The sequence below is a fragment of the Saimiri boliviensis genome, chromosome 17 (assembly GCF_048565385.1).
Source record: "Saimiri boliviensis isolate mSaiBol1 chromosome 17, mSaiBol1.pri, whole genome shotgun sequence".
NCBI classification, from domain to species: Eukaryota; Metazoa; Chordata; class Mammalia; order Primates; family Cebidae; genus Saimiri; species Saimiri boliviensis.
In genome coordinates, this window is record NC_133465.1 from 17,782,464 (window position 1) to 17,800,710 (window position 18,247).

At 41.9% G+C, this 18,247-nt stretch overlaps 1 protein-coding gene and 1 pseudogene across 7 annotated transcripts in view; both read right to left on the reverse strand.

Annotated features, from left to right (window-relative positions):
• Window positions 1-18,247, reverse strand: part of ULK2 (unc-51 like autophagy activating kinase 2) — a 117,370-nt gene that overhangs the window by 47,205 nt on the left and 51,918 nt on the right. For all 7 annotated transcript variants that reach the window (XM_039476022.2, XM_074388276.1, XM_039476023.2 and 4 more), the window contains 3 exons: window positions 17,114-17,161; window positions 16,391-16,479; window positions 5,802-5,973 (listed from right to left, as the gene is read on the reverse strand). In XM_039476022.2, the coding sequence (XP_039331956.1) occupies window positions 5,802-5,973; window positions 16,391-16,479; window positions 17,114-17,161 (309 nt within the window). The remainder of the gene's footprint in view (window positions 1-5,801; window positions 5,974-16,390; window positions 16,480-17,113; window positions 17,162-18,247) is intronic.
• On the reverse strand, window positions 8,633-11,773 carry LOC141581923 (prothymosin alpha pseudogene; annotated as a pseudogene).

The window sequence follows — 18,247 nt, forward strand, 5'->3', positions numbered from 1 at the left end:
AAAAAAAATGTACCTATTTTTGACACAGAGTCTCACTCTGTTGCCCAGGCTGAAGTGCAGCAGCATGATCTCGGCTCACTGCAACCTCCACCTCCAAGGTTCAAGCAAGTCTCCTGCCTCAGCCTCTGGAGTAGTTGGGATTACAGGCACGTGCCAGCTAAATTTCGTATATTTAGTAGAGACGGGGTTTCCCCATGCTGGCAGTTGTTCTTGAACTCCTGACCTCAAGTGATCTGCCCACCTCGGCCTCCCAAAGTTCTGAGATAACAGGCATGACCAACTGAACCCGGCCTCAAGTAACTTTGAAACTCAATAATTTGATTGCATATACCCAGTGGGATTATCCTAAGGACAAAAAAGATTCACAAAAAGATGTTAAATGGCTTTCAATGACCACATTTTCAAAAAATTTTAAGGCCGGGCGCCGTGGCTCACGCCTGTAATCCCAGCACTTTGGGAGGCCAAGGCGGGTGGATCACGAGGTCAAGAGATCGAGACCATCCTGGTCAACATGGTGAAACACTGTCTCTACTAAAAATACAAAAAATTAGCTGGGCATGGTGGCATGTGCCTGTAATCCCAGCTATTCAGGAAGCTGAGGCAGGAGAATTGCCTGAACCCAGGAGGCAGAGGTTGCGGTGAGCGGAGATCGCGCCATTGCACTCCAGCCTGGGTAACAAGAGCGAAACTCCGTCTCAAAAAAAAAAAATAAATAAGTCAGATAGGACCCATAAATAGTCATATTTTAAGTCATATTCATAGAGTTCTTTTGATACCATACTGCAATTTTGAAACTATAGAGGCAACGGGAAGGACAGGAAAGAGAAGAGCCTAAACTCACAAGGACAAGAAGAACAGAAAAGTCGGGCTGGATGCGGTGGCTCACACCTGTAATCCTAGCACTTTGGGAGCCGAGGTGGGTGGATCATGAGGTCAAGAGATCAAGACCATCCTGGCCAACATGGGGCAACCCCGTCTTCACTAAAAATACAAAAATAATTAGCTGGGCGTGGTGGCACATGCCTGTAGTCAAAGCTACTTGGGAAGCTGAGGCGGGAGAATCGTTTGAACCTGGGAGGCAGAGGGTGCAGTGAGCCGAGATTGCACCACTGCACTCCAGCCTGGTGACAGAGCAAGATTCTGTCTAAAAAAAGGAAAAAAACAGAAAAGTTCACAGCCACCAAAATTTGTTGGAAGGTATAAAGTTGATGGACGAATTGTATTTGACTTAGTTGACCCAAGAAGATAGAACCTTAGCCCAGAAGTAAACCAATTTACATCACAGAACTCCAAAAGGCTGAGTAATCAGCAGTACCAGATACCTTTCAGAGTGGCACTAAATGCAGGATTAAAAGCAGGATTGATTGAAAGTCTATTTAGAAGCAGTTAAAAGAGTTAATCATCGTGTACTGTATTCTATAAGTGAATAGATTATAGCTGCTCATGGAGGGAGAGGTGGGTAACTATGTGAGTTGATGAGTATGTTAATTTATTTCACTATAGTAACCATTTTACTACATACAGATGCCCCTCAACCTAAGATGGTATCATTCCAAATAAAACCATTGTATGTTGACACTGTTTTAAGTAAAAATGCATTTAATATACCTCACCTACCAATCATGATGACTAAGCCCAGCTATCTTAAACATGTTCAGAACACTTACACTGGCCTACAATTGGGCACACAAAGCCTATTTTACAAAGTGTTGAATATCTCATGGAATTGACTGTAGAGTCTAGCCTCGGCTGTTTATCCTGGTGATCATGGCTGCAGCTCACTGCTGCCACCCAGCATCCCAAGAGAGTTCTGTACTGGATATTGCTAATACAGAAAAATATCAAAATTCAAAATTTGAGGGATGGTTTCTACTGAATGCATATCATTTTCCCACCATCACAAAGTCAAAAAATTGTAAGCCAAGGACCATTTCTATATCTCATAATACAATGTATTTTTTACATAGAATTCTTTTTAAAAGAAGCAGTTAGAATTTTATATCCTTTCCCCAACCTTATACAGATAGGCAATGCCCATCTCCCACTATAGCAAAAAACTGGATATTCATACTTGAGACAGAGTAAAACAGAGGGTCTCTGGACTGCAGAACACCAGGAAAAATTAAAAGCAAGGGTACTCTGATAAAAGATTAATGGAAAGGAATTATTAAATGAAATTTTACACTGACTATTGAGAACTCCAGAATTCTTCCCCCATTTTGCTACTCCAGATAGTATCAGGTTTATACTCTTTAGGCAAAAGACTGAATGAGTCTCTGGGAGATCTGAGTAGCCCTCCAAAAAGGAAATAGTCCAAAGAATAACCCCCGCCGTATCATTCATCAAAGAGGCTTGCTGTCAATGAGATGTTCCCATGTACAGAGCTCTCAAACAACTGTCAAATTCTCCATCCTCAGGAAGCATACAACAATATATTGCATGTTGAAATAAGAACAATTTCAAAGAGAAAAAGAACTTCTAGAAAATTTAAAACATGGGCCAGGCGCGGTGGCTCACGCCTGTAATCCCAGCACTTTGGGAGGCCGAGGCGGGTGGATCACGAGGTCGAGAGATCGAGACCATCCTGGTCAACATGGTGAAACCCCGTCTCTACTAAAAATACAAAAAATTAGCTGGGCATGGTGGTGCGTGCCTGTAATCCCAGCTACTCAGGAGGCTGAGGCAGGAGAATTGCCTGAACCCAGGAGGCGGAGGTTTCGGTGAGCCGAGATTACACCATTGCACTCCAGCCTGGGTAACAAGAGCGAAACTCCGTCTCAAAAAAAAAAAAAAGAAAGAAAATTTAAAACATGAGAACATAAAAGAAGAACTCAGTACAAGGGTTAGAAGAAACATTAATGAAATTAAATTAGAGCAAAAAGGCAAAAAGATGAAAAATCAGACCAACAAGATAAAAATCAGGAAGGCACTCAGATATTTGTTATATATTACTCTTAAACTGATAGCTGTTTTAAACATCTTGAATGTATGACACATTTCACAATAAGAGATTTTTAATCATTAAAAAAAGGGCATGATCAACTATAACAAACGTGGAAACATCAGGATAATGAGGACTGAGAACTGGCCCCCACGATTTGGCAGCACAAAGATCTTGACAGGAGCACTTCTGAAACACTGATATCACGGCATACAAGAAACAAGGTAACCAGAATAAAACAAAAGATGTGAATGCTCTTTATGTAGAAAGTATAAAGAAACCTAAGTAGAGAAATACACATTCATGATTAAGTGACTTAATACTGCAAAGAACCTACGTGTCCCTAAATAAGTCATACTATACAGTCAATGCATTTCCCATCAAAATCCCAAAATGGTTTTTATAAACTTATCAAGCTGAAATTGAACAATATGTGGGGGTAAAGGGCCAAGAATACTGGAATGCTCTCCTGCCCTCTCTGACCACACACACATACGGACTCACACAAATTTCAAAATTATTATAATACAGACAAATAGACCAATGGACTAGAATAGCAAATCTTTTTTTTTTTTTTTTTTTTTTTTTTTAATTTTTTAAGACGGGGTTTCACCATGTTGGTCAGGCTAGTCTTGAACTCTCAACCTCAGGTGATCCACCCGCCTTGGCCTCCAAAGTGCTTGGATTACAGGCATGAGCCACCACGCCTGGCCACAGAATAGCAAATCTTAAAAGAAACCCTATCTTGTATTTAAAGCTGACATGACAAATGTGACACCACGTATCAGCAGAGAAAAGACAAATATTTAATAAATAGGACAAGTGGTCGATATCTACCTTGCTCCACCTACAAAAATGAATTACAGGTAAAGTTATATGTGGAAAAAAAAATCTTTAGAATATAGGAGAACACCATTATAACACTAGGACAGTATGACAGAGAATATTGGTACGAGTTGTTTGTACAAATATATTATAGAGTTAAGGTTGTAGATATCTAAGGTTTTTAGTTAGAAGAAATTCTGGAACACGTAAACAAAGAATGTCTGTTTTATATATATTTTTGAGACAGGGTCTCCCTCTGTTGCCCAGGCTAGAGTGCAGTGGCACAATCATGGCTCACTACAGCCTCAAACTCCCAAGCTGAGACTACAGGCATGGGCCACCATACCCAGCTACTACTTCTATTTTTTTGGTAAAGGTGGGGTCTCGCCATGATGCTCTGGCTGGTCTTGAACTTGGCGGCTCATGTGATCCTCCCACTTCAGCCCCAGAGAAGCTCTAACTACAGGTGTGCACCACCATGTCTGACTAACTTTTAAAGTTCAATAGGGCAAGAATCTCACTATGTTGCCCAGACTGTTTTCAAATTCATGGGTTCAAGCAATCCTTCCTTCTCATGCTCCCAAACTACTGGGATTACAGGTGTGACCCACAATGCTTGGCTCATTACATTTTGGATAGAGAAATGGTAGAAATAACCCAAGTATAAATCAGTAGGGAAATGGATAAACAGTGTTTTAGTTACACTGTAAAATTTAAGAATTAAAATAAAATTTGAATTTTAGAATATTCACATTATACTAAGCATTCCAAATGCAAAAATCTAAAATCTGAAATGCTTCAATGAGCATTTCCATTGAGCATCATGCTGGCACTCAAAAAGTTTCAGATTTAGGTGCATTTTAGATCTTCTAATTTGGCAGGCTCAAGCTGTAACTGCAAAAACACAAAAATTCTACATTATGTATGGATACAATTATATGTAAAAATTTATAATCTACAGGAAGAATATACTCCTACCAAGAGTAGAAAGAGAAAAGGCACTTTAGCTGTGCTTGCAGCCTTTTATATCTTTTTTAAAAAGATATCTAAGACAAATATGGCAAAATGTTGACCTATATAAAAGTAACACAGCCTAGTGTGTGCCTTGAATATCTGCTATATTATTTTGTTTGAAATGTTTCATGATTTTAAAAGTTTTAATTACTTTTTGTAAAAAAAATAAAACCACTGCACTAGATGACTTTTATAGGTAACTCTCAGCTCTCACAGTGCTGGTCATAAACTGCTGCTGCAGTCCACATTTTCCCTTCCGCAGTCAGCTAATACTTAATGACATTCAGCCTCGGCATTACGGTCTTCACAACAACTAGCACAGTGCCTAGAATGAGCATCTACTAAATAAGTACTAGACGAACAACTAAAAAGACCTGATACAAACTTCTGCACATAGTCAGCACTTGCTATTATTCAATTATTAAGGTAATCAAATCTCTAGTTTTTCTGATACTGTTCCTTTATGACCACACCATGGTTCTTTCTGTTTAATAGTTTTACTTAATCTCTCCTTTCTGTAGGTTTTCTGGTACCCTTCACCATTCCAAAGTACACTGGCTCTATTTAGTCACTTGAATTCTAGTTCCTTAATGAAAATTCTTCCCATATATCTATGAAGCTCATTCCTTAACTTAGAAAAGTATTTTCTGAAGGATGTTCAGATTGTTTAACACTCTTCTGACTCAGGTTTTTCCCCAGATGAGTTGTTCCTTTAATTTATTTCCTTAGTTTCACTCATTCGGCTGGTTTCTCTATTTCTATCTATTTGGATACAAACAGAATTTGGTATCATTTCCTTTAAAGTTTACATGTACTTTCAGAATCCAAAATTATTGTTTAATAGAAGATGACTGAGCAAATTTTAGAAAGGTAGGAATATAATTCTGAGAATTCAAACAACTAAATAAAATGCTTATTTGAAAAGGTGCCCTACACAAGAAAGTGTAATACATGGGTTTTAAAAAGATGCTAGTTTAGTAGATTAAGAAATATAATGTGTACAAGTAGAAAAGATTCTCACATGAGTGGTCTGACGAGATGTTGTGTGGCACCAAAACAAAGTCATCCGTGTCACAAGAAGAGTTCTTGCTACTAGTACTGGCAGAATCTTTGGAAACTTGTAGATAGTTGGGAGGACCCAATGGTGGGGAAGATAAGTTTTCTTCCTGAATATGATGCATATCTGGAAGGGACTAAAATTAACAACATAAAATTAAAACTGGCCTAATAATCAAATGCAAGTCAGAACAGCGACTAGACTAAGGAAATTTTTTTTCCCACATAAGTGGACATAAAGTCCAATTCCATCTAAGGTTCAAAAAATCTGGAAAAGCTTTCCTTTAGAAAACCTTTCTTTTAAAAGTGTTTGTATAGGCCGGGCGCGGTGGCTCAAGCCTGTAATCTCAGCACTTTGGGAGGCCGAGGCGGGTGGATCACGAGGTTGACAGTTCGAGACCATCCTGGTCAACATGGTGAAACCCCGTCTCTACTAAAAACACAAAAATTAGCTGGGCATGGTGGCACGTGCCTGTAATCCCAGCTACTCAGGAGGCTGAGGCAGGAGAATTGCCTGAACCCAGGAGGCGGAGGTTGCGGTGAGCCGAGATCGTGCCATTGCACTCCAGCCTGGGTAACAAGAGCGAAACTCCATCTCAAAAAAAAAAAAAAAAAAAAGTGTTTGTATAAGGACTTCTAAAATGTTTTCCAAAAATGATACTTAAAAATATATTATACCAATTATCACATGTACTTGCCTCTCTCTCTGGAAGTTTTTGAGAAAGTTGAGTTTTTATTATTACAACATCACCAGTTCTAGCTCATGGCCTAACAAAGCATATACTTAATAACTGTCCACTTAATGACTAAACACAAAATGTTCAGAGACTTTAAATTAATGACATCTTACACACACCAAAGTTTTAAATCTATTATGAAAAAAATTACAAGCAGGAAAGCAAGAGACCACATTATGTAAAAAAGTAGACAAATCAGTAATGTTGCCCACACTTAAGACCAGAAATGTATTTATAGACTTGGAAAACCTTACGGGTATGCCTATGTTCCTTTTGCTTTTGTTTAACAGGAGTAGTTGGTTTGTTAGTAGGAGATAGGACGGGAAGGGAAGAAAAGCATATAAATATATTTAAACAAATACTTAGATATAACTAGCTACATATCTTTTGTCATTTATCTAGTTCAAGGACCCTACAGTTGACAACTCATTGAATATCTTGATTATACAATCGTTTTCTACAACAATGAACTTCATAGCTTGTTGTGTTAAGCCTCTATTAACCTGTTTCATCTTTGCCACTATTTAAGGAAAGGAAAAATACTGTATTATGCTCTTCAAACCCAAGCTTTAACTACCTGGTTCACTGCTGCTGCTCCTTTGAACGTCACGGTACCATGATATAGGTCATTTCTATCACTTATTTTCATGTGAAATTTTTGTTTCACATTTTTTGAAGAGACTTTATATCTCAAGGTAATGAAGGGAAGAGAAGATGGAAGAACTAGGACTACTGAGCCTCAAGCATGGGCTAGGCGCTGTTAAGAGCCTTCCATGTTACCTAACTTTAGCCCTATTCTGAACTCCATTTCACATATAAATAAAGTTCAGACAGGTAATTTGCCCTAGATCACACAATTAAAAAGTAGTAAAGCTGGGCTGGGCGAGGTGGCTCATGCCTGTAATCCTAGTACTTTGGGAGGCGGAGGTAGGCGGATCACAAGGTCAAGAGATTGAGACCATCCTGGTCAACATGGTGAAACCCTGTCTCTACTAAAAATACAAAAATTAGCTGGGTGTGGTGGCACACGCCTGTACTCCCAGCTACTCAAGAGGCTGAGGCAGGAGATCACTTAAACCAAGGAGGCGGAGGTCACAGCGAGCCAAGATCATGCCACTGCACTCCAGCCTGGTGACAGAGAGAGACTGTCTCAAAAAAAAGTGTCAAGCTGAGATGTGATTCTTAGTATCTACCTCCACAATTTCTTTTCAGTGGTTTAGGCAGGAACTTTCCCAGTTTCTCAGTTTTTTCTCCTGCTATCTACCCTGGTCATTCTGTCTCCTAAAAGACGAGATGCTTCTCTTCCATGGGAGCTCCTCTCTCTACCTGTTGCTCTGCATCCCATGCTCCTCTACGTCCCCAGTGACCTGGGGAAACTCCCCTCAGCTCCTGACATTTTCACCCTCTCCCTTTATTAAGGCATTTTTCCCCTCTGTAGATAACCATGTTTAACTTTCTCACATCTCAAATCCCTACAACCCTCTCGAACTACCATCTCTTCATTTCTTTTTTCTTTTTTTTTTGAGACAGAATATCATTCTGTCACCCAGGCTGAAGTGCAGTGGCACAATCTCAGCTCACTGCAACCTCTACCGACCAGATTCAGATTCTCCTGTCTCATCCTCCTGAGTAGCTGGGATTACAGGAACCTGCCACAGGGCCTGGCTAATTGTTGTAGCTTTAGTAGAGACAGGGTTTCACCATCTTGGCCAGGCTGGTCTTGAACTCCTAACCTCATGATCCACCCACCTTGGCATCCCAAAGTGCTGGGATTACAGGCATGAGCCACTATGTCTGGCCTCTTCATTTCTTTTCTTTTTTCTTTTTTTTTTTTTTTTTTTGAGACGGAGTTTCTCTCTTGTTACCCAGGCTGGAGTGCAATGTCGCGATCTCGGCTCACTGCAACCTCCGCCTCCTGGGTTCAGGCAATTCTCCTGCCTCAGGCTCCTGAGTAGCTCGGATTACAGGCACGCACCACCATGCCCAGCTAATTTTTTGTATTTTTAGTAGAGACGGGGTTTCACCATGTTGACCAGGATGGTCTCGATCTCTCGACCTCGTGATCCACCCGCCTCGGCCTCCCAAAGTCCTGGGATTACAGGCGTGAGCCACCGCGCCCGGCCCCATTTCTTAACATTTCTTGAAATTATCATCTTCACTGACTCAAATTTATCACATCCTATATATCCCTTAATTCATCATAACCCACTCTGTCTTTAACCCTTGAATAAAATTGCCTTTACTAAATTTACCAATAATTTCTATTGCCAAGTCCAGCAGGTATTTCCCCTATTCCTTAAGGTACTTGAACTCTGCTCCATCTGCACTGTAGACCATTCTTCTAAACACTCTTCCCCTTCATTCAGTGATCCTGTTCTCTCATCTTTCCTCCTACTTCTTGGGGACACCTTCCAAGTCTCCTTTGTGAGTACATACTTCTCATTTGCCCCTTAAAAAGGAGGAGAAGATGAGTATAGAGTTCCACAGGAACCACTCTGGGCCCTTAACACTTTACTTGTTGTATTTACCCTAGTGACCATGCTCACCGTCCCTCCTACCTTTACCACTCACAGAATGATGGTTCCCACTTTTTTTTTTTGAGATGGAGTCTCCCTCTATCACCCAGGCTGGAGTGCAGTGGTGCAATCTTGGCTCACTGCAACCTCTGCCTCCTGGGTTCAAACGACTCTCTAGCCTCAGCCTCCCGAGTAGCTGGGACTACAGGTATATGCCACCACACCTGGCTAGTTTTTCTATTTTTAGTAGAGACAGGGTTTCACCATATTGGCCAGGCTGGTCTCAAACTCCTGATCTCGTGATCTTCCTGCCTCGGCCTCCCAAAGTGCTGGGATTAAAGGCGTGAGCAATCGTGCCCGACGGTTCCCACATTTTGATCTCCATTAACTAATCATCTTTGTATTCCAAAGCACTGCTCCCCAGGTTCCCTCCAAGTGACCCTGCCAGGCAGCCATTGTCACCAGCAAGGTCTCTCTCTTCCTCAGGTCCCAAGTTCAAGCAATCTTCAAGATCTGTGTGTTCTTTGCCTTTCTCTTATCTGGCTCTCCTCTTCTCCTTTCCTACTGCCACCTAGTTCAGGCTTCGTTCTCATAACAGCAATGATGACAACGACAATAATGATGGCAATAACAAAAGGTGCAAGGGTCTGAAGGTGTTCTCTCTCCTCTAGTGAAGACCTCTCTCACTCTAACCTAGTCCTCCACCCTGGTTTTGGGAGAATCTAGCTAAAACACACAGTGGGATCATAGCACTCTTCACTTTAAAATCATTCCAATGGCTCGCTACAACTTTTAAGAATGCAACTGAAATTCCTTTGTTTGACATCTAAATCCTGTTGAGCCTCTGCCACCTCTCTAGCTTTCTTTTCCCTTCACCCATCACCAATGCTCCCTACATCACCAAACTGAACTGAGTGCAGCCTTCTCCTTTCTGCAATGATAGAAAAGGCCTACATTCGAGCTATCCACCATGGGAGCCACCACCTAGCTAAGGCTACTAAGCACTTAAAATGTGGCTGGTGTGAATAAGAAAGTGAATTTTTTTTTTTTTTTGAGACAGTTTCACTCTTGTTACCCAGGCTGGAGTGCAATGGCGCGATCTCGGCTCACCGCAACCTCCGCCTCCTTGGTTCAGGCAATTCTGCCTCAGCCTCCTGAGTAGCTGGGATTACAGGCACGCGCCACCATGCCCAGCTAATTTTTTTGTATTTTTAGTAGAGACAGGGTTTCACCATGTTGACCAGGATGGTCTCGATCTCTTGACCTCGTGATCCACCCGCCTCAGCCTCCCAAAGTGCTGGGATTACAGGCTTGAGCCACTGTGCCCGGCCTCGAAGAAAGTGAATTTTTTTTTTTTTTTTTTTTTGAGACGGAGTTTCGCTCTTGTCACCCAGGCTGGAGTGCAATGGCATGATCTCGGCTCACCGCAACCTCCGCCTCCTGGGTTCAGGCAATTCTCCTGCCTCAGCCTCCTGAGTAGCTGGGATTACAGGCATGCGCCATCATGCCCAGCTAATTTTTTGTATTTTTAGTAGAGATGGGGTTTCACCATGTTGACCAGGATGGTCTTGATCTCCTGACCTTGTGATCCACCCACCTCGGCCTCCCAAAGTGCTGGGATTACAGGCGTGAGCCACCGCGCCCGGCCCTAGAAAGTGAATTTTTAAATTCACTTAATTTTTTTTTTTTTTTTTGGCAAAATAAAATTCCTGTTTATTGCTGAACAGTATTGTTTCACACATACATCAAACAGACCAAAAAAAGCAAATGGGGACTTCACAGACAAAAGAGGAAAAAAAAAGGAACCTTTTATGTTCGACCTTATTAACCATCTCATACAAACCAACTACTTATAGTAGAGCTAAGTATATGCACAAAAAAGTTACTGGAATGCTTGGAATAAGATTGTTTTTCTGTTGCCGTTTTTGCTTATTTTACAAGGCTTTTTTTCTCCTTTCAGATTATAATGAACATGGTCACACAAGTCAGAAGTAGGACAGAGACTGCTCCAAAGGCTGGTATGGTCATCTGACATCATTAAATGGCTGACCCTAACAATATGTACAAAAATATAAAATGTAAATAAAAAATACAAACAAATTTCCTTTTTAAAGTACTTAAAAAAAAAAAAAAGCAGGGCTTTGGAAGTTTTGGTTCTTTTTCCTCCCTTGTTGCAAATTCTCATGGTTTGGGCTGGGTGGTGAAGAGCATGTGTCGTCTGCAGGTGACACTGCCCACAGTGGGTGGGCTTCTCTACTCAAAGGTAACCACTTTTAGATTCTGAGATGGAGTAAAGGGTGAATAGGTCCTGATAGCCTTTTTTTTTTAGTTTGACTTTTCCTTTTTTGCTGTCTAGTCATCCTCATTGGTCTTCTGCTTCTTGGTATAGACATCGTCAAGCTCATCATCTTCAGCTGCCCATTTGCCTGTAGCAGACTCAGCTTCCTCTTCCTCCCCACCTTCTTCCTCTTTTTCATCTACCTCATTGTCAACCCCTGCTCCCCATTTTCCTCGTTATCATTTCCATTCACAGGGGTATCTCTTCCATTTGCCGCCTCTTCCACAACTTCCTCCTTCTCCTTAAGTCCTTGGGTGGTGATTTCGAAGCTGGTGTCTACAGCTGCATCTGATATGGTAGGGCAAGCCAGTGATTCAATGCAGGGGATTAAAAAGAAAGTGAGAGTTCAGGGACCCTGGCGATAAAGCTGCTGGAGTCTGTGGTGGCTGAGGTAGCTGCTGCAAGCATGGAGTCAGACAGAGGAGCAACAATGCAAAGATGACTTTTCGGAGCAGCCAGTAGGGCAATTCACGTAATCTTAATAAATTTAAATGTAAATGGCCACGGAGAGCTAGAGAATTCCTTAAGTGGCTCATGCTTCTATGACTTCAAGTACAGAAATTCTTCTGCTTACAGTATCATTATTTTACTAATTCATCTTGCAAACTTTCTTCAAAACTCAGCTCAAACAATTCCCTATTCTGAGTAGCCTTCCTAAGTCTTTAGTTTAATTTTGATGTTACCTATTCACATTCCCATAAGCGATGAAGACACATACACATCTGCTTCTAGCAATGATTGAGTTACCTACCTCTTCTCCATACAATTAAATCAAAAACGCTTAATGTTAGGGACCTGGCCATCTTATTCATTAGTATAAACCAGAACATCACACAAAATATTCAATAACTATTATAAAATGAATATATAGGCCAGGTGCAGTAGCTCACACCTGTAATCCTAGCACTTTGGGAGGCTGAGGCAGGCAGATCAGGTCAGGAGTTTGAGGCCAGCCAGATCGACATGGCAAAACCCTGTCTCTACTAAAAATACAAAGATTAGGCGTGGTGGCTCACTCCAGCTACATGGGAGGCTGAGGCAGGAGAATCACCTGAACCCGGGAGGCGGAGGTTGCAGTGAGCTGAGATCACACCACTACACTCCAACCTGGGTGACAGAGCAAGACTCTGTCTCAAAAATAATTAAATAAATAGGTAGGGTGAGGTGGCTCACGCCTGTAATCTCAGCACTTTGAGAGGCTGAGGCAGGCAGATCACCTGAGGTCAGGAGTTCGAGACCAGCCTGACCAACATGGAGAAACCCTGTCTCTACTAAAAATACAAAATTAGCCAAGTGTGGTGATGCATGCCTACAATTCCAGCTACTTGGAAGGCTGAGGCAGGAGAATCGCTTGAACCCAGGAGACAGAAGTTGCAGTGAGCCAAGATCGCAACATTGCACTCCAGCCTGGGCAAGAAGAACAAAACTCTGTCTATAAATAAATAAATATTCAAGATTTACCATCTAAATAGCATTTAATCTCTAGTCAGTATCAGTAATTAAAACAGCAATTTGAAGGTTTTTTTTAATTGTTCATAATTTTTTGCTTTTTGGGGGGCCTACAATTCTTCTGGAATAAAGTAGCAGCTAAATATTTACATGAGAATGTAAAAAAGACAATGTTACATTGCATGCCTGGGTATATCAAGCCTCTGTATGATTCTACACCAGTCCTCAGAAGGGGACACATGTATAAAATCATCTTATTTTTGGCAGTTTATGTTAAATATAAGGTCCCATCAAACCATCCCATTTTCTGATCCCACTAACTGAAAATTATATACAAATGTTCCTACTTTCCCTTTTTCCCCTGCCTTCCACTTCATTTCCATTTTTTTTAAAGCCTTCCTAAAATGGTGTTTATTGGTTGGTTGGTTGGTTTTTGAGACAAGGTCTCTCTGTACCCAGGCTGAAGTGCAGTGGAGCAATCACAGCTCACCGCAGCCTCGAACTCAGGGGCTCAAGCACCCAACTAATTTTTTTTTTTTTTTGTAGAGACGGGATTTTACCATTTTGCCAAGCTGGTCTTGAACTCCTGGGCTTAAGTAAACCTCTCACCTTGGCCTTCCAAAGTGCTTCCAGGTGCGAGGAAGCACACCCAGCCGACCTTACCTTTTTTTTTTTTGAGACAAAGTCTCACTCTGCAGTAGCACAATTTCAGCTCACTGAAACGTCCACCTCCCAGGTTCGAGTGATTCTCCCACCTCAGCCTCCCAAGTAGCTGGGATTACAGACACACATCACCACACCTGGCTAATTTTAAAAACTTTAGTAGAGACAGGTTTTCGCCATCTTGGCCAGGCTGGTCTCAAACTTCTGACCTAAAGCAATCCACCCACCTCAGCCTCCCAAACTGTTAGATTACAGGTGTGAGCCAGTAAGCCTGGCCCAACCTTACTTTTTAAAGAACTCTAATGAATAAGACATAAAAAGGATATGTTTATGCCAGTGATCTATTTTGAGATGGAGTCTCACTCTGTCACCAACACTGGAGTGTAGTGGCACAATCTCAGCTAACTACAGCCTCTCCCTCCGGGATTCAAGTGATTCTCTCACCTCAGCCTCCTGAGTATCTGGAATTACAGGCACATGTGGCCATGCTCAGCTAATTTTTGTATTTGAAAAAAACACCAAGACACAAGGTTTTGCCATGTTGGCCAGGCTGGTCTCAAATTCCTGACCTCAAGGGATCCACCTGCCTGGGACTTCCAAAGTGCTGGGATTATAGGCGTGAGCCACCACACCCAGCCATATTATACATTTTTTAAAGAGTACATAAAATTTCAGAATGGGAACTCTGATTTGCTGCAAATAAAGATACTTAATTAGGCTGGGCACAGTGGCTCATGCCTGTAATTCCAGCTACTCAGGAGGCTAAGGCAGGAGAATCGCTTGAACCCAGGAGGTGAAGGTTGCAGTGGGCCCAGATCGTGCCATTGCACTCCAGCCTGGGCAACAAGAGTGAAACTCTGTCTGGGGAAAAAAAAAAAAAAGATATTTGATTAGGATTTTTTTTTAATAGAGGCAGGTTCTTACTATGTTGCCAAGGCTGGTCTTGAACTCCTAGGATCAAGCAACACTCCTGCCTCAGTAAAAACAGGTTTTTAACATCTAAAAAGCCTTTCTCTCTGTCCTGCCTCTCTTCACTCCTCCAGTTAGTTCTACATTCACCTACTCCTTGGCAGCCCTAGCCTGGCTCCTAATTTGTTCTCCTCTTTCAACCAACAAAAACCTCAAAATGTTCTCTCGAGTCAAAGAAAATTTCCAGTTCAACATCCTCCCTGCTGGCCTCTCATCCCTCCATCACACTACCATCCCACAGGCTCCTTTATGTTTGCTCTCCCAAAATTAGATTCTTCTCTGTTCTTTTCTCTAGCACAAGCTTGCTTTTCATATCACATTGTGTCAAATATATGGTTTATAATAATGGCCACAATTTATAGAGAATTTGCTATGGCTAAGCACTTTCCACATACATAACCAGGAGCCTGCAAGCAAAGGTTAATCAAACCTGTGGTCCAGATGAGGGCTCCGTGGCCCAACTCTCTAACTGACTGGCCCAAAGTCACTTAGCGGGCGAGCAGGAGGGCTAGGATTGGTGACAGTGTGCCTGGCTCTTAATTCTTTAGTTCCCAAAAATATAATAGAGACTTAGTAACATAATCTCCATTATCTATTCGGTATGAATTTGCAGGGCTGTGTAAGAAAGGTTTGCTGCCAGTTTTGAGACTTGTCAGTTTGCAACAGGCTACATGTGCACCTGCTTTACCTAACAGTTGACACTTCCTGTGTTATATACTATGTGCCACACACTGCATGCAGTAAGTGCTTGCACTCACTTATCCCTGAAGAACCCCATGAGGTAGGTAAATTGCACTCATTTGACATATAAAAAAAAGGTGTCCTACTTAATATGACAGGTAAGGGATGTGGAGCCTCCAAGCCTCATCCACTTAAACCTCTGAGTTGCTTCACTTTTATGGCTCCCCTACCTTTCTGCCAGCGGAATTCAAGAAATGCAAGTCTGGGGCTGAGTGCCATGGCTCACACCTATAATCCCAACACTTTGGTAGGCCAAGGCAGGCAGATCACTTGAGGTCAGGAGTTTGAGACCAGCTTGGCCACCATAGTGAAACCCCATTTCTACTAAAGATACAAAAAAATCAGCTGGGTGTGGTGGCATGCTCCTGTAGTCGCAACTACTTGGGAGGCTGAGGCTGGAGAATTGCTTGAACCCGGGAGGCGGAGGTTGCCGAGATTACGCCACTGCACTCCAGCCTGGGCGACAGAGCAAGATTCCATCTCAAAACAAACAAACAGAAACCTAAGACGAGAGTTAGGTAAAACCCTGGGAGAGTAGAGTAGGAAGAAGTGACTAGAATGATCAGAAGGCCTCGGGATTAGGAAGAAGTACTGAGATGGGAGGGAACACAGCCATGAAGAAAATGGCTTGGGAGATTCAGGGAAAGGAAGAGGTTTGAGTAGAAGCCAACGTAGAGGGCCAGAAATCATGATTAAGAGAATCTAAGTCAGAGAAATCTGGCTCAGAGGTGACTCCTCCATCAGTAGAAATTCCACGTACAAAAAATCCAAGCTCATGTCTACTGCATTCAGACAAAGTAAGTATCTACTGCCTATCCACCTGTAATAGGTACTCTTTGTTTACAATCATCATCACCAAAACACCATACGGTATAAAAAGTTGATAGTACTGTACTCACTGTTCAGAGGAAAATGGCCCAGAGAGGTGGCATTTCTTGCTGAAGCTTACACAGTAACATATGGGCAGAGGTCCAAATACAGGTCCCTTTGACCCAAATATAATGCTCTTTCTCCCAAACCTCAGTTGCATTAGTTAACATTATGCATAAAAAGAATATCCACAACATATGTGCATGTTCCGTTTGAAAACAGATGTAATAGGACTAACTATGAAATTACTTTTAATAAAACCAGAACTTACTGGTGGAGAAGCAAAACGACAAGATGGAGAGCCGACACAGGAGCTTCCAGAGACAGAACCAGAATACACGGGCACTGGAACTGGGCAAGCTGGGGGAAGAAACACAAATGAACTACATCATTTGGTAGTGCAGTCACGTGACCTGTATAATAGAAAAACCTGCCAAAACTACCACACCTTTGTGTTCCCCCAAAATTTGCATTCACCTACTTATTATCGTAGCTGATGAAACTAAAAATGCAGCAATTACTAAAACTATTCCAACTTCATTTTAGAAGGAAAAATAGAACTGTTACTATAAACACAATCCTAGTATCTAAGAAAATCAGGCTGGGCACAGAGGCTCACTCCTATAATCTCGACACTTTGGGAGGCTGAGGAGTGAGGATCACTTGAGGTCAGGAGTTTGACACCAGCCTGGCAAACATGGTAAAACCTCGTCTCTACTAAAAATACAAAAATTAGCCAAGCGTGCCGGTGACCACCTGTAATCCCAGCTACTCGGAAGGCTGAGGCAAGAGAATCACTTGCACCAGGAGGCAGAGGTTGCACCACTGCACTCCAGCCTGGGTGACAGAGCAAGACTCGATTAAAAAAAAAAAAAAAAGGTAAATTCAATGAAATTTTAAGAGGCACAGATTAATTTTATAATTAAAAAATCATTAATTTTTCCTAAAGCCCGCATTCATTCTTTAAATAAAAATACAAAAAATGAGTACTCACATTTCTTAATTGGAACTTGCTCAAGAAAAGGATGACTAAAAAATGATTCTGTAATGAGAAAAGAGAATACAACCTTTAAAGAAACATTGACTAAAATATCAACCAGGCTATTTTCCTCAATTTATTCAACATAATGTCTAAGATCAGAAATAATTTAAATTCTTCATATAGCCTTCATTTCCTTTAAATGTAAAAGCATATTTTTATAAATCCTCTATAAAATAATTATTATAATAATCATATAAGCCGGGCACGGTGGCTCAAGCCTGTAATCCCAGCACTTTGGGAGGCCGAGGCAGGTGGATCACGAGGTCAAGAGATCGAGACCATCCTGGTCAACATGGTGAAACCCCGTTTCTACTAAAAATACAAAAAACTAGCTGGGCGTGGTGGTGCGTGCCTGTAATCCCAGTTACGTAGGAGGCTGAGGCAGGAGAATTCCCTGAGCCCAGGAGGCGGAGGTTGCAGTGAGCCGAGATCGCGCCATTGCACTCCAGCTTGGGTAACAAGAGCAAAACTCCGTCTCAAAAAAATAAATAAATAAATAAATAATCATATAAAATAATGTATCAATAAAAATTAAGTAATTATGAATTCTCAAAACATCTATCACCAATACAATATACTCTGATGCTACTTACACAGACATGTTCTCTAAAGAATGCCACCCTCTGGCCAGGCGCGGTGGCTCAAGCCTGTAACCCCAGCACTTTGGGAGGCCGAGGCGGGTGGATCACGAGGTCGAAAGATCGAGACCATCCTGGTCAACATGGTGAAACCCCGTCTCTACTAAAAATACAAAAAACTAGCTGGGCGTGGTGGTGCGTGCCTGTAATCCCAGCTACTCAGGAGGCTGAGGCAGGAGAATTGCCTGAGCCCAGGAGGCGGAGGTTGCGGTGAGCCGATATCACGCCATTGCACTCCAGCCTGGGTAACAAGAGTAAAACTCCGTCTCAAAAAAAAAAAAAAGGGCCGGGCGCGGTGGCTCAAGCCTGTAATCCCAGCACTTTGGGAGGCCGAGGCGGGTGGATCACGAGGTCAAGAGATCGAGACCATCCTGGTCAACATGGTGAAACCCCGTCTCTACTAAATATACAAAAAATTAGCTGGGCATGGTGGCGCGTGCCTGTAATC